At 37.3% G+C, this 25177-nt stretch overlaps 1 protein-coding gene across 2 annotated transcripts in view; it reads left to right on the forward strand.

Annotated features, from left to right (window-relative positions):
• PLOD2 (procollagen-lysine,2-oxoglutarate 5-dioxygenase 2) overlaps window positions 1-23033 on the forward strand; it is a 48529-nt gene extending 25496 nt beyond the window's left edge. The window contains exons 7-20 of one of the 2 annotated variants that reach the window (XM_030954135.1): window positions 555-652; window positions 2381-2482; window positions 7004-7129; window positions 8731-8852; window positions 13323-13427; window positions 13688-13813; window positions 14999-15140; window positions 16333-16395; window positions 17777-17890; window positions 18293-18358; window positions 18835-18939; window positions 20300-20446; window positions 20673-20798; window positions 21837-23033. In XM_030954135.1, coding sequence (XP_030809995.1) covers window positions 555-652; window positions 2381-2482; window positions 7004-7129; window positions 8731-8852; window positions 13323-13427; window positions 13688-13813; window positions 14999-15140; window positions 16333-16395; window positions 17777-17890; window positions 18293-18358; window positions 18835-18939; window positions 20300-20446; window positions 20673-20798; window positions 21837-21992 — 1598 coding nt within the window. In that variant the 3' untranslated portion in view covers window positions 21993-23033. The remainder of the gene's footprint in view (window positions 1-554; window positions 653-2380; window positions 2483-7003; window positions 7130-8730; window positions 8853-13322; window positions 13428-13687; window positions 13814-14998; window positions 15141-16332; window positions 16396-17776; window positions 17891-18292; window positions 18359-18834; window positions 18940-20299; window positions 20447-20672; window positions 20799-21836) is intronic. The other variant, XM_030954137.1, reaches the window with a different exon arrangement.
• Window positions 23034-25177: the final 2144 nt, after the last annotated feature.

Genomic DNA, 25177 nt, shown 5'->3' on the forward strand with positions numbered 1-25177 from the left:
TTGTAAAATATTTGATTTAAAATGGGAAAAATAGTTTTAAATAGATGAAGTTGGCAGTAAATATGGAGTTAAGGATAATTTTTCTATTTGCCTTTCCAAAACTTAATTACAGGAGTAAGATTAGTAATTAAAATTGCATTTTAGATGTTCTCAAGTAAACGGCTGTACATAATGAACTCAAATAATGTAGAATTCCCTTTATTTAACTGTCATGAATTTAAATGGAAAAATGTATCTGTGCAAACTTTCTTTCTTACAGCTGACCTTTAATTTTGGAACAACTTTTTTTGTAGTCAGATCATATCTGAAATAACTGATTTCTCTATAAATATCAATACTGAAGCTACTGATGAGAAACGATGAAATTTGATATCACCTTTCTTATCATAAGGAGCTTAGAATTCAAGACCTAGTTAGAAAAATGAACAAAAGCTTCCAAATTAATAATACTGACAATGATAGCAACAGCAAGGTATATTGTATCATCAAGGACTTAAAAACTCTGAAATTTTAACTTTTTAATGAACTTACTGTACTGCTTTGTTGATTTTCAGATGAAGTCCTTTTGAAATTTGAAGAAGGAAAAGTAAGAGCAAGGAATTCAGTGTATGACACCCTACCAGTCACCATTCATGGAAATGGTCCAACTAAAGTGAGTGACAGTTTGGTTTTATTTTCATGTAAAGCAAAAGCATCCATGAAGGCAAAAAATAAAATGGTAGAAGAGTATGAAACAGTCATAGCACACTACCAGTGCAGGTTTACATTTAATGTTGCTAGGAATTAAGAGGATAAAAGCCCCCTTTGAATTCATATTATTCTGCTGTCACTGTGACTTGATATTGCTGTTGAAACAACTAATTTTGTTCCCAAATTCATCATAGCATGGAATATTAGAAGCAAGTAAGCTTTTGTTAATTTTTTCAGGAACACAGAGCTGTTCTTGAAGCCAGTGAAGAATGTCCATCTGGTTATTAAATCAGAATAATAGGGGGCAGGATAATCTAGCCAAGAGTGATGGGCTGGGATACAAAACAGTAACACATCTGCTCCTACCCTAAACCCAGGTGTGTGTATACACATATATAAAAAATACATTGCATTTAGGCAAAAGAAGCAGTCTCTGTGTAAGTACATCTGTCTAGGTACAGGCGTGGCTTTTGCCATTGCCTTCAGTGTCACTGATCACTGCTGTCACTGTGCCCATGGCTTGTCAGCTTTGGGCACATGCTACAGCCCTGTCTGCCCTGTGAAAGAGCTGTTTTGACAGATTCTGTTCCTGTGTAAGGATTCACTGGTTCAGATGTCCCCGCACAGTTTCTCAGAGAAATGGCTGTGTTTTGGTAATGTGGCAGCTGCATCTCTTTGTTCTGTGCAAAATGTACAGATGGATCATTTACAGTAGTGTCTGTTGGCTGAAGGATGGGGCATGACTACTTTCTAATTTCTTCTGAATAAATGTTCTTACTGTAGCTCCTTATTTTCAGAAAAAATGCCTTTCAGGAGAATGAAGTAAAGTTTGAAACTCACTAATATCCCAGGGACTGCTGCTTCTTTATTTTTATACTTGTATTTTGATTTTGGAATCAGTGATTATAATGATGCCTTTATCTGTTTGCCTTATAACTACTCAGTAGGGGTGAAATGTATCACCAATTCCTTCCATTTTTACCTCAACTAAATCCTCAAATTCTGTCATCACTGGCTTTGCTGACATGTTGCAAATAAAAGAAAAGGTTCTGTGTTTTACAGTTGGGCTAACAGCATAGGAACTTCTTACATTAACCCAAGAGTTACGCTACATTAAACAAAAAAGATTTCACCTCTGCCTGTATGATGTTTTAAAAACAAAGAGGAAACTTTTGCTAGGCATCACTTTGTCAGTGTGGTTAAATTCTTCTGTTTTAAATCCAGGATGGAATCAAAAGCACAATAATATATTATGTAAAAAGTTTTCTCTAGTTAGTTAATAAACTAGCATAAAAAATTCCCAGAATTCACTCCCAATAGTTAAAAATATTTTATTCATGAGATACTCCTGCTTTGTACTTCATCTCTCCAATCTGCAGATTAGTAAATTGCACTGGTTAGATACACTTCTTGTACCAAATAATTTTTACATTCTGATGTGTAATACTTTCATTTTTCACCTCAAGCGCGTGTCATTGTTATGAAATATTCATTTTTGCAGACTTCATGGTACATATGTTTTCTTCAAAAAGAATAAGATAAAGTTTTTACCTGCTATTTTTAATGTTTATTTCCTGTCAATTGCCTTTAGCTACTAGTGAATAAATGAGTAAACCTGAATTGTTTGAAATGTACAGATCATGCTTTGCATGCATCTTTCATAAATTTAAATTGTTCATTTATGTGTCAGATTCACCTGAATTATTTGGGAAACTATATTCCCAATGCTTGGACGCGGGAAACTGGCTGCAGTGTTTGTGATCTGGATCTACTAGACCTGTCAGCAGTAAAGGTAAGAGCCCTCTGCACTGGAGCAAGGCCCTTTGGGTGCAGCTGAGAGGTGTTCAGTGATTCCTGAGGCCAAGAGGCTTCTTCCTGCAATATGTTTTACTATTTTAAGGAGTATTTTTATACATGTATTTTAATATAGGTTTGCACAGCACTGATGATGCCATACCCAAAAGACCTCCAGATTTTCAACTCTGTTCACTGAGGGTGAATGAACAATGTTTGAATTGTTTGAATTGTGCAAGGTTCTAGAGAGTTATTAGAGTTTGGGAAGAGGTAGAAAAACTCGAGATATTTCAGATTTTTTGACCTACAGAATAGTCAGATGTCGCTATAGGACACGAAACAACACGAGCGGACACACTGCTGCTCTCAAGGTGAAGAAAAGGGAAGTTTATGTTCTGACTCCAACATTTACAGTTTTCCAAAAGTGACAGTGGATTGGAGGGTGAAAGTGCCACCTCTCCAATGACACTGGACAAGCCAACAATCCATCAAATTTCTCCTCCTCCATAAAAGAATGCAAAACAATAAGTTATTTACAGAAAGCGTGTGAGAAAGTTTGTTACAAGAATGTAAACATCAGAAGGCTTAGAAAATCTTAAAAAATCAGGGCGACAGTCAATATGCATCATTTGAGCAACTTCTGTTGCAAAAAGAGTTTAATAATGAACTAACATGCTTACAGTTACTATTTTCTGAGATTAAACAGTCCAAAACTGCATTGCCTTGTAGAGGAAAATGCAAATATTTGTATTATGTAAACAAATGTGTTTCTGTAGAAGAAGATTTGGATTTCAGTACAGTTTTCAGCATTCTTGTAGGACAAATACACGCATACACATGGCGTGTGTGTATCCAGGACTCGGCAGCTTTGGCTCTTCTACTCCAAGCATGATGTCTTTCGTGTCTCTGTAAATATTTCAGCTTGTACACAGTAAATTTGAGGCAGAGTAAATGCTGACCTCTACCATGTGGAATTGTAAGACTTGGATGAAAAAGTAAATTCTGATTATGTCTAACAGAATCTTTCCAGCAGATGTTTCATTGCTGTTCTGTATTGAAGATTTGAATGAGAACAGGTCTTTGGAAGATCATGTTAAGGATAGCATGAAAGAAATAGTGGCTTGTTGTCTTTGTAATGAAAGGAAAAAGTGAAAGAATTTCTGGGCAATAAGTAGCTAATGGACTGGAATATAAACTAAAAAAGTTTTTGCTGGAATTTTAATAACTTTCAGATTCTTTCTCTGTTTTTAAATTTTATTTTTCTTTTAAGATAAACATTTGAATGGTGTTATAATTAGATAGTGTATGCACTCCCATCATAAATTTTACCTGAGGAAAAGGTGTTGTCAAAAATTTTTTTCCAATGGTGTTGGTATTTAAGATGTAGTTTTGGAGCAGTTAAACCTTGAAAGCCAGTAAGGGGGATGCAATGATTTACTGGATAGCTTCCTATAGTTCATATACATCTGCTTGGAATGTGTCTTCTTTCCTGTAATGCATTCTTTGGACTTCGTGCCTCACTCACTCTGCCAGAAGAAATAACAAGGCTTTTCCTTGGCCTCAGGGGAGGTGTTTACTTCAGACATTTCTAAGTACCAGCAGGATTTCATTTTCTGAACGTGCTCTCTGTTCAGGCCAGTCTGGTTGCTACTTAACGAGAAATTTTCAGTGGAAAGAGCAGTTCCTGTTCTGTGCCTCTAATAATTTTCTCCATATTGTTTTATTTAACTGCCAGCATTTATACATTCATATCTTCTGAGGATTTTGCTTTTTTTTTGGGATTGCCTACAAAGGAGCTCAGAGGTACATATGCAAGGTGTTTTGCTCAGTCCTTGTCCTTTTGACAGAAACAGGATCTTCTGGGCTGCAGTCATGACTGAGGTGTGCAAAAACTGCTCTCTTCTGGTAATGTCAGCAGCCTGTGCCACCCCCAAATTAACCATCTGTTCAGGTAGAAGCAGCATAATGGAAAATAAGTTGAAGAGGGCACCTGGACTCAATAAGTGAAAATTGTTGCTACATTCTTAAAGATTTTTTGGTTTGTGTTTTTTTTTTTTTTTTCCTGAAGCCTAAATTGAGTTTGTTGCCCAACTTAACCTCCCTAGAAATGCTTTTAAATGCTAAAGCTTCTTACTGGTGTGGAGACTTTCCAATGTGGCTGAAAAGGATCATCTCACTCCTCATTTCACTGGCAACTCTTGTGGCAGGAGATCCTGGACTTTGTTCTGTGCAATTGTACTGAGACATTGTCCTGTGTGTCTTCCAAAAATTGTCTTGCACTCAGCTACTGTTTATTAAAAAGTAAACTTTAAAAGTCAAATACATGACCTCACTGAAAATGAGAAAATCTATCAGAGAAAATGCAACATCTGGGTGCAGACTGGGTATTCCCAAAGAGGTTTTGCTGAGAGGCAACTTCTGATTTCACATACTCAGAATGCTCATTGTGACCTAGATTCACATTATGCAGTGACAATTCTTTGTGGTAAACCAAGGTCTGAATTGATGAACTCTGTGCTTTGAGGAGATGCAGTTTACAGGAATTTTTCCCCCTAATTTTTTAAACACCATTGTGCTTTGGTCTCACTGAGATTTCAGTGTTCAGAGCCAAGCAGTTCACATATCAGTGTAATGAAGCAGTGTCAGTAATTCCTCATTGTCCCCATAGCCTTTGCACATGCATCCTGAACCTCTTCCTCTTTCCCTGGAGAACAAGGGGAGAATGATTCTGAGTTAGACAAATTACAAAGCACAGTGGCTGCAGCAGTTGTGGCTCAGTGTGCCCAGCTTAGCCTGGGCAGCTTTCCTTGTCCCTGGCCATCAGGGGCACCTGTCACTGTCATATTTTCTGAAAAACCCCTTCGCCAGGATTTCTTCTCCTGGGAAGATGAGAAGCCTCAGAGAAAAAACCAACATTATCTCATTTGCTTCTCCCCGTTTTGCTGCTTTGGAATGTGGCTGGAGATTGTTTAGCAACAGGTACATGTTGGATTTGTTTCATGTGAGTTGTTTTTACTTAATGACCAATCACCATCAGCTGTGTCAGACTCTGAGGAGTTGGTCACGAGTTTTTATTATTCATTTTTGTTAAGCCTTCTGTCTGTGTCCTTTCTCTTTCTTTAGTAGAGTTTTAGTATAGCATTCTTATAATATAATATAATATAACACAATATAACATAAAAATAAAGTAAAATAGAATATAAAGTAAAATATATGTTATATTTTATATCATGATATATGATATAATATAATTATAATAAAATAATCAGCCTTCTGAGAACATGGAGTCAGATTCTCATCTCTCACCTCGTCCTGGGGACCCTCTCAAGCTCAACAGGCACCAGTGCCTGTGCCAGCCTCAGCAGTGTCACCACAGAGGGGCACAGGTGCTTTGTTGGAGATGGAGCAGTGTCCTGCTGATCTGCAGTTTTTGGGGTGTCTGTGTGGCTGTGCTTCCCCAGCAGTCCTTATGAGGTTTGCAGCTGTGAGCAGGAGGGGTCAGGGCAAGCACTGGGTGTTTCTGGGTTCCCATGTAGACTGTGACGCTGTGAAACCTCAGCATGTGTTGATGCTTTATCCAGACACTTCTCAAGTGGGTGTTGGCCTGTTTAAAGAGCTTTTATGCTCATATAAGGTTTCTCTCTGAGTCTTGTAATGGATTAGATTTTTATAGTAATTGTCTGGTTTGGAGATGGAAATAATTTTTAGTCTGTGTATTTCCTTGTGTAGGATTTGAGGCCTTTGAAGGTTAAATTTTTTTTGTCTTGCATGCTGCAGTAATACACTTAAGGACTACACAAAAGTGCTGTCTGTGTTTCTTTTAGTGGTCATGATCTCATGATTTCTATCAAGCACATACAAAGCAGCCAAATACCATCAAAATATGTGAATTCACTTTAAAATAAGGGCCCCGAAAGTTCAGTATTCTTGGATGTAAGGATAGCAGCTATGTTAGTTTAGTGAAGATCTTTCTAAAATCAGTGAGTAGGGAAGGAATGCAGGGCCCAGTTAAAGTGAATGGGGAGAAATAGTGCATATGCATTTATAGAAGGATATTGCAGTCTTTGGCTTAAGGTACAGCTGAGTAAAATATGTAGTGGTATTTATTCTTTAACTATTTTTAAAAAACTGCTCTCCTCTATATTTTCTTGTAAATTTAATCTGTGTCTGTACCCTGTTAAAAAAAAAAAAATTTGCCATTCTGTTCTAGGTGTATTTCCTTAAATTATTCTTTTGCTGTTTTAGTGTTTTGTTTTTTTAATAAGAACTTTAAAACCATATTACATAATTTTCTACTTCCAGTGTGTGTTTCATACCAATATTAAATCCATTATCTTTGCTTATTTTGTGAAGCCAGTGGAAATAAATGGGGTGCATAGCACTGCTGAGCACACTGGTTTTGATTGTTTGAAAGCTGTGTGGACTAAGTTTGCTACATGACATTAGTTGCTCTTTACTGTAACTAATTGTAGAAAAGAGGCAAGTCTTATTGGTTGTATCAAAATATCATTTTTTTTAGGAATATCCAAGAGTAAAAATTGGTGTTTTCATTGAACAACCCACTCCTTTCCTACCTAAATTTTTAGACAGACTGTTGACTCTGGACTACCCACGGGAGGCACTCAGTATCTTCGTTCATAATAATGTAAGTATGACTTTATCATTGTACAAAGCTTCAGTTTTGGAAATTATGCAATGAATCAAAGTGTGGAGTACATGGATTTGATATAAGAACACAGTTAAAATGCATAGGAAGAAAAAAATCCTTCAGAGTTTAGTATGCAGAGCTGGAAAAATTAAATGAAATTGTGTCAGGACTTACTGAAGTCTATTTAAAGAAACTGCTTAGATTATTTAACTAATGAAAAAAATGTATTTTGGAGTGTGTGCTTCTGGAGGAAGTACTGACTGACATAAAACAATAGAGTAAAATAAGAACAGAACCGTTCCAGCTGGATGGGACCTGCAATGACCACCTGGGCCAACTGCTGACCACCTCAGGACTGAGCAACAGTGACACCAAATTATTGAAACTGTCACCTGACAGTTGACATGGGACCTTTTGTTCATCTTGCTGATATCCCAGTGCATTTTTGTTTCTGTTGGCACTCCTGCTGGGTCCCATGGAAAGATTGGTGTGTTCAGATATATTTTGACGGGCACTGCAGAGAAGTTGTTTTTGAAAACTCCCTGCTAATTACCTAATGATCTGGCATTGCTGATACTTCCCCAGTGACTTCAGTCAGTATTGCTGTTTTGGGCAGCCTGGTCCAATGGAAGATGTCCCTGCCCAAGGCAGGGGGGTTGGAAGGAGATGATATTTAAAGTCCCTTCCAACCCAAATAATTCTGTGATACTGTGATTTTAGTGAGTGAGGTGTCAAATGTTTGCAATTATTTTAGAAAAAAAAAGAGGCTGGAAGAGAAATGGGAGTAAAATTTAGTTGTACCCCTCTTCATTGTGCATGTATTGCTGTTGATATGGTAGCAAAAAGGAGTTCAGTGATAGAAGTAGAGTTTATCTCTAAAGTGTTCATTGTGGTTTTGTAAGGGGATTTTGAGGGTATAAATGAGATGGGCACATGGAAATTGTAGGCTGTGTTGGTTTTGTAGCTTCAGCCAAAAGTTTTATGGTATTTGAAATGGAATATAAAGACTGAACAGCTTTTTATTATAGAGGGGGAAAACCCCTACCCGGGATTTTTAATGGCAGCCATGGTAGGCAACAGCTGCAGTGAGGGCGCTGGTTTGGAAGCACTGCATGCAGCTAAGAGCTATTAAATAGAGATAAATAGAAAGGTAAGGAGGAAGGTAAATAGAAATTAAATGAACAATCAGTGGGACTTCATTTTAAAGAAGCAATGGCTGTGCCTGTACAATTTGGTGCAGGTTCAGCTCCCTCGCTAAAGTGATTCTGGAGAAGCATAAAAACCTTCTGCATGCCACTGAGGTTGTAGATGGGTTTTAAAGACTGTAACATAAATATCCTGAAAAATACTGCATTGATAGTTTGTGAATCTTGCATTATTGTACAGCTTTGATTAATACTGCTGATGTGTGGGATTATTTTCCTAAAGTTTTGGACAGAGGAGGTTCATTTTAATGACAGATACACTGGAATATCTTCAAACACTGTTTGGCATCTGTTTCTTTAGGAGAGAATACAGTGTGTTCTTGGACACTGTGTTTATGATTCATACTTATTGGTGCCTTGCATTTGCAATAAAAAATGTTTACATGATTACAGGAGGTTTACCATGAAAAGCACATCAAGAAATTCTGGGAAAAAGCCAAGAACATTATCAGAAATATTAAAATTGTTGGGCCTGAAGAAAACCTGAGTCAAGCAGAAGCCCGGAACATGGGAATGTAGGTTCTAATTTATAAATCTGTTATATTGATGCAAACGCTCACATTTTCCATCTTGCCACATGTATTATTTTGTGCCTTTAATGTTTACATCTTCACCTGTAAAAATGGGAGCTTTTGTGGCAGAAAAGATCTAGATATAAGACATGAATTGTCAAGTGTTTTAGGGTTTCTGTCTAATATAAAAAGCTGTTTGTCATTGTGAAAAAATCTTTTTGGTTTGGCTACTTCAGTAGTCTGTCATCTTGGCTTGTGATGATGGCCTAGACAATGCTTAGTATTTTTTTTATTTTACAGCTACCTTACTGCAGAATTTTTTTCATTTTTGCATTGGATATACTTTAAACAATTGCTCTTTGTGCTAGTGCTTACTCTTTTTTCTTAAGTGACATTATATTTAAGTACACATATGGTTAAAGCTTGACCTGCATGTGCAGGTGACTGAATTCTCTTTCCTCCTGTGGTTCAAAGAGGCAGGAATATCCTTCAGAAGTGCTCAAGCAGAAGTTTCTCACAAAGGCAACTGACTTTATCTTATGTTTGGTCTTGCTTTTTTCTTTTGCTCTTACTAGAGTATCCAAAACTTTAGCTTTTAAACCTGGCACTTTCTGTACCTGAAGTTGAACCTTGGAGTTTGTATCCCATGTCAGCCCTTTAGTGCTGCAGCTGGCCCCTGCAGAGTGGCTTGTAGCTCTCCCAGCACATCAGCCACGTGATGGAGTTGAATTCTCAGCCCAGGATCCCACCAGGATCAGGAGCACCTTGCTGTGGCCCTGCAGCAGGATTCACTCCATGATAACACTTGGACTCACTCTTCTGCCGGATCTTCCCTGAGTGTCAGAGCAGAGAAGTTAATTTCCAAAGGCCATTTCTGTTCAGAGGTTGAGCATAGGCTGTTCATAGGCTCAGCTGAAAGAATGAAGGTCTTGAGTCCCTGTAGTGTTCTTGGAAGTTTGTTTGAATGGGGCTTTGTTGTGCTGAAGGCTGATCTCTGGCTGAGGTCCACACCTCTCCCCTCGCCTTTCTAGGAAATGCTGCAGATGTCTAGTGGTACCCTAAGCACCCATTCACATGTTTATAAATCATTCTTTCTCTGTTTCTAGTACTCTCTAAAGCAGATGTACACTCATGACAAACTTTTTTTGGTGCATGTTACTGTAACTGAGGTAGAGTTTCTGGAGTTGCCTTTTCCTTTATGTTGTTATATGGACAACGTAAGGCAGAATCTTCAGTGTCATCAGTATCTATAGTGATACTAAATCTCACCCAAAGACCTGGAAACCTGTCATCTTTTGGTAGAACCTACTGACTTATAGCAACACTTGGAGATGCCACTCAAGTGTTTCATGTCTTTTTTTTTTTTTAGCCTTTGTCTCTAAGGTATGAATTCTTACAGTTAGTTCTTTTTTTCTTGAAGGAAAAATCATCTTTGCTTTTGCCTTGGTTGCAGATGAGATTTCAGCCAGCTGTTACAGAATTTGTTATGACAGAAAACATGAAAAGCAATTAAATATGTTCAAGTAATAACGGGAAGTTGGGAAATATTCATTTCTGAGCTTTTATTTATAAAAAGTATGTTTTCCACAATATTTTTTGCTCCTGGTACTTACAGCCTTCAGGATTTCTCTTTTGGGGTTGTTGATTCCTTTTTTGTTCTTCCCTCAAAAATATTAGTAACAGAACAGGGTAGGAATTTTCCAAAACTTTATTAAAAATGTCATTTATCTCAGCTTTTAAGTGGGAATGTGCACATTGTGGGTGTCTGGAGAGATGCAAAATGTAACCCTAAATGGCAGGAGATGTCACCGAGGCTTTTGGTTGCAGACTTGCATCTGGAACACCTTTTCTTTCAGAGGTCTGTCAAATGATTTAAGTGTTCTCCCTCTGGGCGTGCAGTCCATATTTGGAACTGTATTTCTGAACTGAGAGGTCTCAAAATGATAACTTGATTAATTGCAAGTTCAAACTATGTCTAAAAAAAAGAGAGAAGGCTCGATGGCAGAGAAATTGGGTGGAAAATATGTCTCTGTCACAACCAAGCAGAGCCTTGGACTATCTCAGTGGAAAGTGTGATGAAGGGAAGAGCTGTGACATTCTCCCATTTTCAGATGAGGTCACTCTTCCAGATGGACTTGTGGTTTGTAAACTCAGTCAAACATCACTCTGATTGCAAAATACTTTAAACTGATGAGCTTCACTTCACACTGCCAACCAAAACTCTTGGCTTTCTTCTGAATTGTTAATTGCTGCACTGAAATTGCTCTAAGTGATATACAAAGACACAGCTTTCTTTTCAACATTTGGTCTTACTTCAGAGCAGGTGGGGTGGAAAGCAAGTAGATTGAAGAGTTTAGCCTTTGAATGTAGATAAGGAAGCATTTTACACATGAGCTTTGCCAGAAAGCTGTGTTCCTTGGAGTGACTTGGATGTGCATACAAGTAGTTTCACATATAATCTGGGATTTCTACCTCTGGAGAGGTTAGCATGCACTGTGAGAATGCAATACTGCCAAGCATGAGGATAGAAAGGGTTACATTTATTTCCTTGGGCAAAGCTACTGGGCAACACTGAAAACCTAAAGAGAAGATGCACTAATTTCTGGAGAGTGTGCTTGCTTTATTAATTTTGACTGAACCTTTTATCACTTTCTTTCCCTCCATGTGAAACCTGTAGTGTTTTGGAGAGATTTTTTTTTTTTAGTGACCTTAAAGTGCAAAGGATCACCAAATGTCAGAACTTCGTGCTTGCAGCATAATTCTTCCAGCATTTTCAGATACAAGCCATCATGTCAGATGTGAAGGAAAAGTTCTGCCATGTGGTGGTCCAGTCTTCAACACTGTAGAGAAAGAAATAGGATGAAAAATGTAACCCTGAAATTTCCTGACTGTTTAGGACAGGAACGCTTTTAGAGAGCTCTCAATAGAGTACTGAATGACTGAGTGTGACTTAGACCAAAACTTTGAATTTAGTATTTTGTGGTTTGGATTATTATATGAATGAGGCACAGGAGGTTTCTAACACAAAGCACGTGGGACCAGTTGGAATAGAATTTTCTGGGTCTGGATTTAAAAGGAATGAGGGCAGAAAAGAAGGCAAAAGTTAAAGGACAATGCATTTTGCTATTACGTAATTAATTTTCCAGGTATATTTGCCTATAACTAAATATAAATTTGTTCCACTTCATCACATTTTTATAATTCAAATTAATTCTCTTCGTGTTTTTGTTAGCAGCAGAGGGTTTACCTGCTTTTGGGGTAGTGCTGGCAAGTGTTGTGGCTGGAACCCTAGACTGGGATCAAGTCTGGTCTCAGGTCTATTTTCCTCACTAGAATAAGGATAAAGGAGCTGAATGTTTTTGGAAAAAAATTTACATCTGATGCCAAGTGCAGTATAAAAGGTATCAAATCAAGTGGAACTTGAACTAAATCACTGATTATAGATATTTTAAAACAAGAATTAATGTTTCGAGCTGTTATGGTGGAATTAAGATAGGGAAAATAGACAAATTCAGTAATGCCACTTGCATGATAGGAAGCTATTGCTGTCATATTGACTTGAGGAAATTGTTCCACCTTCTCTAAAAGTATATTTGATTTCTTATAATCTCTGATTACTCTGATGGCATAGGAAAGCTGAATTCACTGTACCAAGTTTTGGCCTAGCAAGTCAACCTTACCAGAAACATACAAACATAATCTGTGAATGTTTCATATTTACAGTAGAATGTGTTTTCTTTGTCTTTCTCTTCAAAGCATGGGAATTTGTGCAGTTTATGCTTCTGAAATCAAAATCACAACTGATAGGAACAGTGTATGGAGACATTCAGTTACTTTCTCCGGTATAAATTCACTGGCTTTGCAATTGGTTTATATTTCTCTTTACCAACTTTGTTGTTCTTGTAGGTCAAAAAGACAAAGAAGAGTTCTTTAAATATATGTTTCTTTATATAAGTTTATAAGTTTTTGTCCTATACCCTCCATAAGGTTTCAATTACCATTCAGATTGCATCTGTGGAATCTTTTTCCAAAGCCAGCATTACAGCCTCTTGCTAGAGGAGCTTACTAAATAAGGTCATACTTCACTGTTAAGTGATTGTACTGATAGCCAGCTATAGAAATTAATGGCATGTTCCCCCTGCCCCATTTTCTATTAGGGCACTCTATAGAAGGTATTACAGAACTTGGTAAAAGCTAGAGGCCACTTAGTTAATTAAAAGAAAAATATAAGGCGTCTAATCTATGTATTTTAATCTTCTAGTTAATGAAACTACTGTAATTCTAAGGACATCTTTCTTTACAATACTGTGCTGCAGAGGACTTTTAATGCAATGAATCAGTTCAGTACTTACTTGTAGTTTGTTTTTTTTTTTTAAATCTTTGTGTGTGTTTGTTTTTTGAATTTTTTCTGGACATGCGTCCATGTGGACACTGTTATTAACATGAGTTAATAATTCCTTTTTGTGTTTTTAGGGACCTTTGTCGCCAGGATAAAACGTGTGATTATTACTTAAGCATAGATGCAGATGTCGTGCTGACAAACCCAAAAACTTTAAGAATACTGATAGAACAGAACAGGTATAGTAAATCTCTTATTTTGTAGAATTTCCTCTAAATTGAAAGGATTCTCTGGGGTCTGTCCAGAGAAAATATGATCCTGTTTGTTTTTGCAGAGTTAAATTCTCTTTTGTTTACTTGTGGTATTTCATTGCCATAGTTCATAACAGGCTTGAGGCCCATCAATTCACAAAGCATTTTGTTCCTGTCAAACAGGCATTCCTGATGTGAATTTCAATTTCAGATTTTCATATTTTCTTATTCAATCTGTCACTTCACAGGAAGATAATTGCTCCACTAGTAACTCGCCATGGGAAGCTTTGGTCCAATTTCTGGGGTGCTCTGAGCCCTGATGGTTATTATGCTCGATCAGAAGATTATGTGGACATTGTCCAAGGGAATAGAGTGTAAGTAACTGTGAACTAATTGTTAAAGTCAGGGCATCCAGTGTATATTATCAACATATTGCATGAAGATATACAAGTATGGTATTACTCCTGGAGAGATGAGGTTAGGTATGTTGTTTTGTGTTTTCTGTTTCATAGAAATACACTTGTTTATTCCCACTCACAGCTTGAAAAAAAAGTCAAGTGTTTAAGCCTAGTGGTGGTAGGTCTGGACACAGCCGTTACTGGTACCTGTCTGATGATGTCTGGTTGCTCCGCCAATGTACAGTACAGAAAACGCAAGAGAAACAAAAAGCAAACCCAAAACTCTACATCCCTGGAACCTCAGGCAAAAGGAATGGTTGTTGTATTCATTAAATGACTTTGTCATCTCCTTGGGGCCAATGCTCAATCAATGGAACAGCTATAACTTCTTTGTGTGTTTCATTCTGTATCTGATGTCACATATATCTTGAGGGGCTCTTCTTGTGTCAAGGATAAACTTTTGGGTTTAACCCTCCCCTGAATTAATGTGATGTAAGTTGTTCTAAGCTTGACTGTTCCATATGGGGATGCCTTTTCTTTGCTCTGAAGAACAGAAGGGTCTGAAACAGACTGCTTGAATAGGACTGGCTTGTTTTCAGTCCTCCTGTTCTAAAAGATGTGCTTGTGGCACTGGGAGGGGGGGGAATCTGCAGAGGGAGCATTTTGAAAGCAATGCTTTTGTGTTGAAATTGGCTCAACTCACATAAATACATGGCCTACTGTGGTCTGTGGGTATTTGTGTGAGGAGGTCAGACCAACTGTGTGGAGTCTCAGTGAAGTCTTTAAACTCATTTAAAAATCTGTTTTGGAGTTACTTTCTCCATCTGGTATTGTAAAATAATATTAAAAGAGAGTTTGACTGATGGCCTTAACTATGGAAACATGAAGTACATGTGTAGTTAAAATTCCGTAGAGAATTTGACCTTGCAATATTTTTATAACAGTATTTCATAAAAATTGAATTACTGCCTACGCCTACTTTTGAGATGTCCAGATGTAGTTTTCCAAGTGTCTTGGGAACCTTTCAGCTTCTTCTCCTCGCATCTTGCTTAGTCTTGTCAGCAAATACAGAGATGCTGATTTAACAGAATAGGCAACAAATCAGTTTTCATAGCTTTAAACTATTTTTGTGTTGGTTTTTCTTTTTCTTATTTTCAACAGAGGAGTATGGAATATCCCTTACATGGCTAATATATACTTAATTAAGGGACAGACTCTGAGATCTGAGATGAAAGAAAAGAACTACTTCATGCGTGATAAGCTGGATCCTGATATGGCCCTCTGCAGGAATGCCAGGGAGATGGTAAGGTGTATCTGTAACAGCTTGCTTGCAAATATACACATTTCTTTGAGTCCTGCTGTACTCATAGGCTGCTTCGCTTGATTGATCTTGGATAGTATGTTTTACTTCTAAGTCAAAGTACTGGCCAATTTTTGTGTGATAAAACTGTTCAGGTGTATTTTTTTTTATTGTTGAGAACAGAGGCCAATACACTGATGCAATGACTGCATGGTGTTTTCCAGTTAAACTCCCTGAAAATTTCTGTTGAGGTTGAATATCTTTCTCCTTGGCACAACCTCAGTAGAGGAAAGAGGGCTCAACTGCTCTGCTGTGTATGACTTAAAATTTATCAATGCATTTGGATCATCTCTATCATGCATATTTTTATACAGTGTGAAACTTCCAGCAGACTAATTTGGAATGTTTTGCCATTTTTTATTAAGTAGATATGTATTGAAACTAAAGATGGGCAGTGTTAAATAAAAAGCCTGGGTGATTTAAGAAAAGGTATGAATCTTAGGGAGCATGAATTTCTCATTAATTTTTCTAGATAAATTAAAACTGTATCAGATAAATACTACTTGTGTTAACCTGGAAGTAATGAGAGAACTTATTTGTACTGTAAAGTTATGAATCTGTAAATCCATATTTCTACTGATATTTACACTAGTTTCAGCACAGAGACAAATAAGACCTAAACCAGACCTATTTCCAGACACTATAGCATTGAAAAATATTTTTGCTGAATTGAACAAGAAAAGTTGGCAAGTATTAATTTTTTTATTCCCTCATAACAAGGCATGATCTCCTCTGTTTGTACTGATTCTTCAGAACATCCCCGTTCAGTCCTGTTGTATCCAAACCTCCTTAGCATCAGTTCCTGCAAGACCTGTGCTTTCCATGTGCTCATTAAACTAATCTGACTGGCTCATGAGAAAATTGCTTCCTCTTTTCCTCTTTGTCAGTCTGGGCTGTAGGAGGGTTTCGAACGTGCTTGGTTTTGTATTGCAGCAGATAAGAAGGGGCTGGTGGAAACAGCTTTGACATGTGTATGAAGAGCTTTGCTTGGAGATGCATGTTGTCTGTAAAGGCATATCAGCTTTTGGTCAAAGGCTGCTATTTCCCTGATGTACCTGTGGAAACCTAAAACTAGCTGGGAAAAGAGAAAGAGATTGTGTCAGAAAACTGATGTGATGATTCTCCTTCATTTTAGACTTTACAAAGGGAAAAAGACTCCCCTTCTTCGGAAACATTCCATATGCTCAGAGCCCCAAAGGTGTTGCTTTATTTGTTTTTTATTAATTAGTTATTATTACATGCAGTATCACTCTACCACAGGAAGATACTTCTCCTCTGTCCACTTCCTCTGATGAAATACTGCTCTGGCTTTCTCTTCAGTCTGCTGAGGTTCAGGTTTTTGCCAGGGACAGGTTTTTCATGCCCAGCTGAAAGCATCTCAGGGAGGCTCTTGGTTTCCTCAGGGGGGCTTCTCAGTGCTTCTGCGGTCAAGGTGTGCTGACACGCTTCTGTAGCTAAAATGGATGGAGCAGTCCTAGGAAGGAGTAAAGCTCAGATCACTTGTAGGTCTGCCAGGCCCCCTCAGTGACCACATTGTCACTTTAAGCTGTTTTTTTTCACCCAGGCCCTCCTTAGTCTCCCTGCTGCAGCTATTTTTTGATTTGGTAAGTGCCCAGAACTGGGCATGTTTAACATAATGATTAATCTTTCTAACAGTTTAACTCTTTTTCAGACAAAAACATATACAGAAGTACCAAAGTACCCAAATGGTAATGTCTTCATCTGCTGGAAATCCAAAAGTCACAAATATTTCAGAAGAAAAGTTTTAGTCTGAAAAACCTTAAACTAAAAAATTTAGAACCTAAGTTTCTTTTAGAAACTTAGAACCTAACTTTCTTTCAAAAATACTATTTTTCCTAGAACCTAAGTTTCTTTTGAAAATACTATTTTCTGCTACTACTTCTAATCAAGGGAGTTCTGTTAATACCTTCTCTTAATAGCTTGATAATAAAGCTGTATCTTACTTGATATCTTCCATATAATTAAATGAACAGACTTCAGAGTGCTCAGCTGTTTTGGACGCTGATCTGAATGTTCTTGTGTGCTGTATTTGCCAATATCTTTTTGTTTCAGGCCAATTCACCAGACGGATCATGTAGTGAATACTTTGAAATAAGTTTCTTGTTCTGACTCTCATGAACCCTTTGATTGTTAGCTTATTCTTTCGGATTTTAATTTGAAACTAAACCCTAGATGTTGGTTTTCTTGTGTGTGAGCATTTTCAGTTTGAGATCAGATTCTTTCAGTGCATCTGCTTAAGTTTTCTGGAAAGCAAATTGACCAATCACTCCTCTGCTTTTTCCTTTCTATAACTCTACATATGTTCTCAACAATATATGTTTTGGTTTAATGTGTTTAGAAAATAAATGCAGGTAAATGCTTGTAAACTAGAAGTTATGAAGAGTAGTTGGTGATTAGAGTCAACCCTTTGAAAATTAAAATGCTAAATTAACAGCACCTTTACAATATATGTGTACAAGTGTGTGATTATATTTTATAAAAGCACAATCATGAAAACCTTTTTAAAGCTTTGCTAAGATGGACAGTTTTGCTAATGATGCTTTCTCTAATTGGTATAGGGTGTTTTCATGTACATTACCAACAGACATGAATTTGGAAGACTTCTTTCTACAGCCAATTACAATACTTCCCACTACCACAATGACCTCTGGCAGATCTTTGAGAATCCTGTGGTATGCATCTAATTATTGCTAAAAAGTTATTTCATTTAAAAAAAAGTATAAATTTATATATTATAAATGGCTTGAAATTTAAAGGCTTTATGTGGAGAACTTTTGTTTCCTGTGTGCTAAATATTGATCATGTGCTCAAAGGTGTTCTTTACCCATCCAAGCAAATGACAATATATCATATCAGTAAGCCAGCTGGTGACCAGAGCATGAAATTGGAAATGTGGCCCTGAGGTAACAGGTTTCATGATTTTTGACAGGATGGGAATGAGTTTGTTTGAGAATAAGAAAATTTAAATTGTTTCTGGTGCTTTCAGTAAAGCAAATGAATAGAGTATAAATAATTTTTTATCACTTGCAATTGTCATTGTTCTGTTGTAATATTTTTTAATAACTTTTTTTTAGGATTGGAAGGAAACTTACATAAATCCAAACTACTCAAAGATCTTCACTGATAACATAGTAGAACAGGTGAGTATAAGTAGTTTTTTAGAAATTTGTGTGACTGACTGATAATAAATTGGCTTGCAGTAAATATTTCCATGCAAATGCTGTTTTGGTCTGTGACTAAACAGTTCTTTAATATTTTGGGTTAGAACTGAATTTCTGCCGTTTGATATAGGCTGCTTGCTTTTATGCAACTGATCTGGACAGAGCACTTGTGTTGGATGGTCAGTTGTGACAATTAGGGACAGTGATTTAATGAACATTGTCTCTCTAAAAGTTTTCTCTGTGTAAAGCAGTGTTAAGTTTTAAGCTGTTTTCCCATATTAACCTGAAATGTGGAAGACCAGGGTTGTCATTTAGAGCCGTAAGGCACAGAAGGTGTTGGGTGCACTGACACACTCTTAGTGCTGGGTCAGGGCTTAGAATGTAGCTCATAGTTTTTGCTTTTGTGAGAATGTGCTTGAGAATCGAGTTTTTAATTGTTTGGGGTTTTCTTGTAGCCCTGTCCAGATGTGTTTTGGTTTCCCATATTTTCCGACACTGCCTGTGATGAATTAGTAGAAGAAATGGAGCATTTTGGGCAATGGTCTGGTGGAAAACACCAAGTAAGTGTCAGCCTATGTAAACATAATCTTAATGAGTGATCTTAACTACTTTTACAACAGTAACTCACAGTGTACTGCAACAAACATAAATCCCAACAATTGCCAATGGTCTGAAACATCTGCTTTGTGGGATGAAGTGCTTAGTTTAGTCTACCATGTAGCTACTTCTTCAGCAGATTTAGAGGCATTCTTCAATTAGTGTTGTGGTGCTGACCTTGGCTGGATGCCAGGCACCCACCAAAGTCACTCTGTCACTGCCCTTGGCTGGACAGGAGAGAGAAAGTAAAATAAAAGAGTTTGACCTGACAGATAAGGAAAGGGAGAGATCATTTAATAGCTCACACAGGGCAAAACAGACTCAGTTGGAGGAAATTAGTTTACTTTGTACTCTGGTTCAATTGGTAATACAATGAGCAATGAAACAACATTTTAAAAACACCTTTCCCCCATTTATCCCCTTTCTGCAAGGCACTGCCACCACAGAGGTGCTGTCTCTGTCACTGCTGGGCTCAGCCTTGGCAGTGGCAGTTGTTTTGCAGTGGCTGGCATTGGCTCCACTGGGGAAGTTTCCAGGAGCTTCTCACAAATGCCACCTCTGCAGCTCCCCTGCTGCCCAAGCTGTGCCACAGAAACCCAATGCAGACTTTGAATCAGCAGGTTAGACACTAACAGAGGTGCAGCTCTGTAGCAGGTACCTGGCAGTTACCCAAAGCTGAATTCGGATGGCTGTTGATAACTGTTCAGACAAGTTTTACTCATTTACCTCTTAAGTACTGATTTGTCAGACTTGTCCCCCTAAGGAGTTACCTGAAAATGTTATGAGATGTTGTGTCAACATTCTCAGAGAATTCAAGGTATTTATTAACTACCACTAAAATCAGAGGAATGTTTATCTTATACCATGAAAAACTGTAGTGATAACTATAGTCATAATTTCATGTACCATGAAAAACTATAGTCATAATTCTTTCCAGAGGTGGGAGCCTCTGGAAAGAATTTTAACATCCTTTTATCTTCAAATTATTTTGTCGAATATTACCCTGTCAAGTTGAGGCCTGTAGTCTCTTGATCTGATAGAAATTCCGTTTCATCTGCAGCTCAATAAATAAAGCTTATTATCCCGAGAAGCCCTTTTATTTACAGGTACACATCTGAATATTGGCTCATCCTATAAAAACTTTGAATTTTTGCTCTCAGCACACCTTTTTCCTTGGCAGTTAGCTGTAGAATTGCAGTACAGAGAGCCCCCAAAACGTTGCTTTGTTGCAGTTTTGTGATTTTGCAGATTTCAAATAAATATTTGTTGAAATGTCAGAAACATCCCATGTTCCATCCAAGCTATTTGTGCTGTTTTCACTAGGACAGCCGCATTTCTGGAGGTTATGAAAATGTCCCAACTGATGACATTCACATGAAGCAAATAGGACTGGATAATGAATGGCTGCATTTCATACGAGAGTTCATTGCCCCAGTCACACTAAAAGTGTTTGCTGGCTACTATACCAAGGTATGGGTTTAAAGCTTTTGCAGAAATTACTCCATGGTGTGACTAAATTTAAATATTTTAATGAATACACCTCTTTGGTTTGGTTGGGAGTTTATATGTGGCATAGCAGTAGTTAAAGATGAATGTTGTTGATTTTTTATTTTAACTCAGCTTTAAACAAAATCCCAGGAATCCTGTGTGTGATTTGGCAGTTCACAGCTTGAGGTCTGACTGTGTTTTGTTGCAGGGCTATGCTCTGCTGAACTTTGTTGTGAAATACAGCCCTGACAGGCAGCGGTCACTCAGACCTCACCACGACTCCTCTACGTTCACAATCAACATCGCCCTCAACAAAGTAGGAGAGGACTTCCAGGTGAGTTACTGGCTTAAAAAATGTTCTTTGAGTATCTAACATTAGAGCCCAAACACATGTAGAGACCCAGCTGAGAAGGAGAAGCTGCACATCACAAATTGAGATACATTATGCCTTGTGGTTTTTTGACAAGCACTAAATTTGCTCAACTCCAGGATCCAGAACTGTTGATCCAGGCAGGCTGAATTGATCAAGCTGGTTTCAGATGGTAGGAGAGAAGGGGTTTGAAGAAAAACTTAGGAGATGTTAGTCATTTCATTTTTAACATTTCTGAAATGCTTCATTTCTGTACAGTGAAAACCAGTTTGAAAAAGAGTTTAAATAGTGCCAGGTTGACTCAAGTGACTTCTTTTCTGTAAATTTTTTTAATGGTTCTTTTTTAGATCAGCCACAGAATGAAAATTTTTAACTCTTGTATCTGTTTAGGTTTTTTTCTGAGCTAAATTATTTTCTAGTCTGATACTGATTCAAATGAAACAGTCCCCAGAATGTGGAGCTAGGCAGTGCAGTGGCAATAATATCCAGCTTTTACTGACAGAGAAATTTAACCTGTTGTGTTTATAAGCCTTTATCATTCATAGTACTTAACACCAATAAATGTGCTTGGCACACTTACTATTTTAAAAAGCACACCTTCAGAGTGAAATCAGCAGCCAGGTTAATTAATTAAGATTTGTTGAAGTGCTGTCCTGGGTATGGGTGCAGTCCTGAAACAAAGGCCTGTGAACACAATTTGCTTCTCTCTGGTATAATCTATAGTGAAGTTATCAAAGGTCTGTTTGTCAGATTTGTTGCTTGAATGAGTTGCTATCCAGTGAATGCTAAAGCAAGACAAGGGAAATCTGATTGCAAATACTTGTCTGTTAATTGATGCTCTAAAGATGTTGTCATGTAAACAACCTTGCTAAGAGAAGGTAAAAGGAAAAACCCAGCCTATTAATAATAGCAAATGATTTGAAGCAATGGATATATAAAAAGGAATTTATTAAAGCACAAGATAAATGTTTGGGGTTTGTTGTGTTTGTGTTTTTACTACAGGGAGGTGGATGTAAATTCCTTAGATACAACTGCTCCATTGAGTCCCCCAGGAAAGGATGGAGCTTCATGCACCCAGGAAGACTTACACATCTACACGAAGGACTTCCTATCTTGAATGGCACAAGATACATTGCAGTATCGTTTATTGATCCTTAATTTTATTTTTCTTTGTCCTCTTCAACAGCAGTGTTCTTTACATAAACATTTATTTATAGATATCTTCTGGAAGATGGTGATAAAAGAAACTAAGTTACTGTTACTACACAGCAGAGATACTTTGGGCTAAAAGGAGGAAAACAGAAAATGTTCTAATATTGTTGGAAATTTCTTGATATCTGCTCTGAGCCTTGAGTCCCAAAGTAAGCATGTCCTACTTGTTTTTCCATTCTGCTGTCCTAAAGAGTGGGTAAGGAGAGAAAATGGAAAAGCACAGTGAACCCATTTCTTCATTGAAAAAAAACCCAAAACCCAAGGAATGCTAAATACAAGATCATCGGAAAAATTGATCGTGGTTTTCATTCAGTTAAGTGACACAGCTAAAGTTTGGTGGTCTGTATATTTGGTACCAACCAAAGAAAGGAAAATCACAGCATAAAAACAAAATCAAATGAATCTTGTTTACAGTTGTTTCTGGTAAGCAATAATTCTATATGCTGGTTTATACCGAAGGGAAAACGTCTCTGTATTCGTTGTCAATACTGAAATGTACACCCTTAGAAGAAAAAAATAAATTAATTGCAGAGATGGAACAGGGATGAAATCCTTTATCTAAGGAGAAAATGTTTTATCATTTGTTCTGAGAACTTATCCTATTGAAAGCTTACTTTTCTTCAGCAAGTGACCTTTGTTGAAAGTGAGTTATTTTTCTAAATGTGTAGTTGCACCCAATGGATACTGGAAATTTTATGCTTATTTTCAGAATGCTGGTAAATTTTAATAGGATGTTTTATAGGGACAGTTTTCTACTCTTAAAATTACTTGAATTTTGTATCAGGAAAATGAAATGGTGGCAGTCTCTTTTGAAGCTAAGGGTCTTAACTTGACATTTATTTTGAAGAAATTGGTTTAAAATATTCCTACTGTATCTACTGTTTGTAATTTAAAAAAACTTGAAGCTGACTGCCTCAAAGTCTATCGTGCCAAAATGCACGACGTGTTGGAAAACCTTGAGAGAAATAAAGGGTAATTTTAAATGAATGGAGCAGCTGTTACTTGACTGTATCAGGTAGTTTCTTTGCATTTGTGACTGTTCTTAAAATACTGATTTACTGACAAATATTTTCTAATGAACTGTAGATGGGAGATGGGCATGTCAGATTTTGGGTTATTTGCTACTGGAGTTTATTTCAGTGAGTTCCTGTGTACCAGACCTTGCATTACACTTGCAGAACGACCCCAGCAGGAGTGATGGTTCCTGGGTTTGTTTTTATGTGGAGGCTGTTTGATGATCTAAACAGTACTTCACTTTTTAACTGTGTATCTTTGAAGAAGCTCTATATCACATTTTCTAAACAGAAACTTTATTTGCAGCTGACAGGATTAGGAGAGAGTTTCAAAGATTTTTCTTTTAGTGAAAATAACCACATCTGCTTATGTCCCTGTTCTGCCGTTTTGAGGAATGAGTTTTAGCCATATTTAAAGTTATGCTGAAGCAAATACATCAAAGTGAGTTAACCTCAATAATATATTAAAATGGGCTAGTTTGAAAAGGAATGGCTTTTGACAGGAAATCTTTTACTTTCTTTCAATTTCTCTTTATACTGTCAACTTTCCTGCTTTTCAGGCTAATATTTTGGGGTTGCTATCCTTCAGCTTTGTTTCCTGGTGTGGAACAGCTGTCTCAGTGTCTCTCTCTCTACTGCCTGTGCTTAGAATTACCTTACAGATAAGAAAATCTTCAAGCCTTCAGAATGAAAACAGCCTTTGTTAGTCATCTTTTTCTGAGCATTTGTCTGTGGTCTCTTAGGCTAACTTAGAACAGAATAATATTTTTTGCCATTGGATTAGTTAACAGGCAGTTTATTGTTTTGAGGAGATTTCTTGGAAAAAAACCACAGAAATACAATCCTGGAGCACAGGGGAGTTTCTGGATTTCTGCAGAATTTTTCCTTTCCCCCATAACTTGTATTTTAGTTATGTATTCTGTAATTCTCAGCAAAATGTCTCTTTTTTGTGTGTATTTTGCCTGAAGAAAACCCCGAGGGCTTTAATTACTGCTAAATTTTTGTGTTTGCAACTCTTAGTTCACTCTGTCACGTAGTGACAAGTAACTCTGTGTTTACTGTGCTGCACATTTGTTGGAAGGGAAAATGTGTTTGCCATGCTTGAGTTACTAATGTTCTCTCATTTCTTCTTTTAATAAAGTATTTGCAAAGGGTGGCAGCTGCCTTTCAAGTGGACAGCAACAGGTATGGAAGTGTTCTTATTAACTCCTTGGGGACTCACACATGACAGGAAAAGAATTTTTTTCTGAACAGTTGACCTGAATTAGTTCTGAAAGCTTTGCCCTGCTGTTGGAATGTGAGGATATGAAATCACATAGACTGAACAGAAGTGCCACTATTAGAAGGTTCTCTCTGTATTTCATTACTTTTAAAAGCACTTGGATTCTCGTGTCTCTTTAGCAAAGTTTGTTTTGGGGCATAGAAGATACAGCAGCAACCTAAATTCCAGCAGTGCCTGAGAAACCTCGGGAGTACAGGGACATAAGGGTGCTCTGCAACAGGAGGAATTTGTAAAGTATTTTGTTTGTTCTGCTTTCATCAGGCTTCACTTTTCACTGTTAAGTGCTTGGAGAGACTGTGGTGTGGGTAAGAGAACAGTATATAGGCAGTAGATTTCTGAAGTCTCCTTTTGCTTAAAAATACTGAATATAGCTTGGTTTTATTTCATATTTGTGAATTATTCCAGCTGTACTCCTAAGAACTGTTCAGTGCTTTTGGTCGTGTTTTACACATTTAATCTTCTTTATCATCACTGTTCAACAAGTAATTCCAATATCTATTTGCCAGTTCATTTTTTTGTTCCCAGAGGATTACTGTTTCATGCTTACTGTGAGTGGGTAGGAGTAAGACTGACAAGCCCCAAAAGAATAGGTTTTTTTCAGCGAGGCAATAATAATGAAATCTATTTGATTGTGCCTGTTTCTTTATAATGACTTTTCCCCACAAATGCTGTATTCATGGACTAAATGCTAATTCAGTGCAGGGCTTCCACAGCAGCTTCTCTTTTGCAGCAGATAAAGATATTAAAGAGACAGAAAATCTAGTAAGGACCCTTGTACTTCTTTCCTCCCACGTACGCGTAACCAGTTTTGCTTTTGTTTCTCTGCTTGAAAGAAC

Source organism: Camarhynchus parvulus, chromosome 9 (genome assembly GCF_901933205.1).
Source record: "Camarhynchus parvulus chromosome 9, STF_HiC, whole genome shotgun sequence".
In the NCBI taxonomy this organism is placed as follows: Eukaryota; Metazoa; Chordata; class Aves; order Passeriformes; family Thraupidae; genus Camarhynchus; species Camarhynchus parvulus.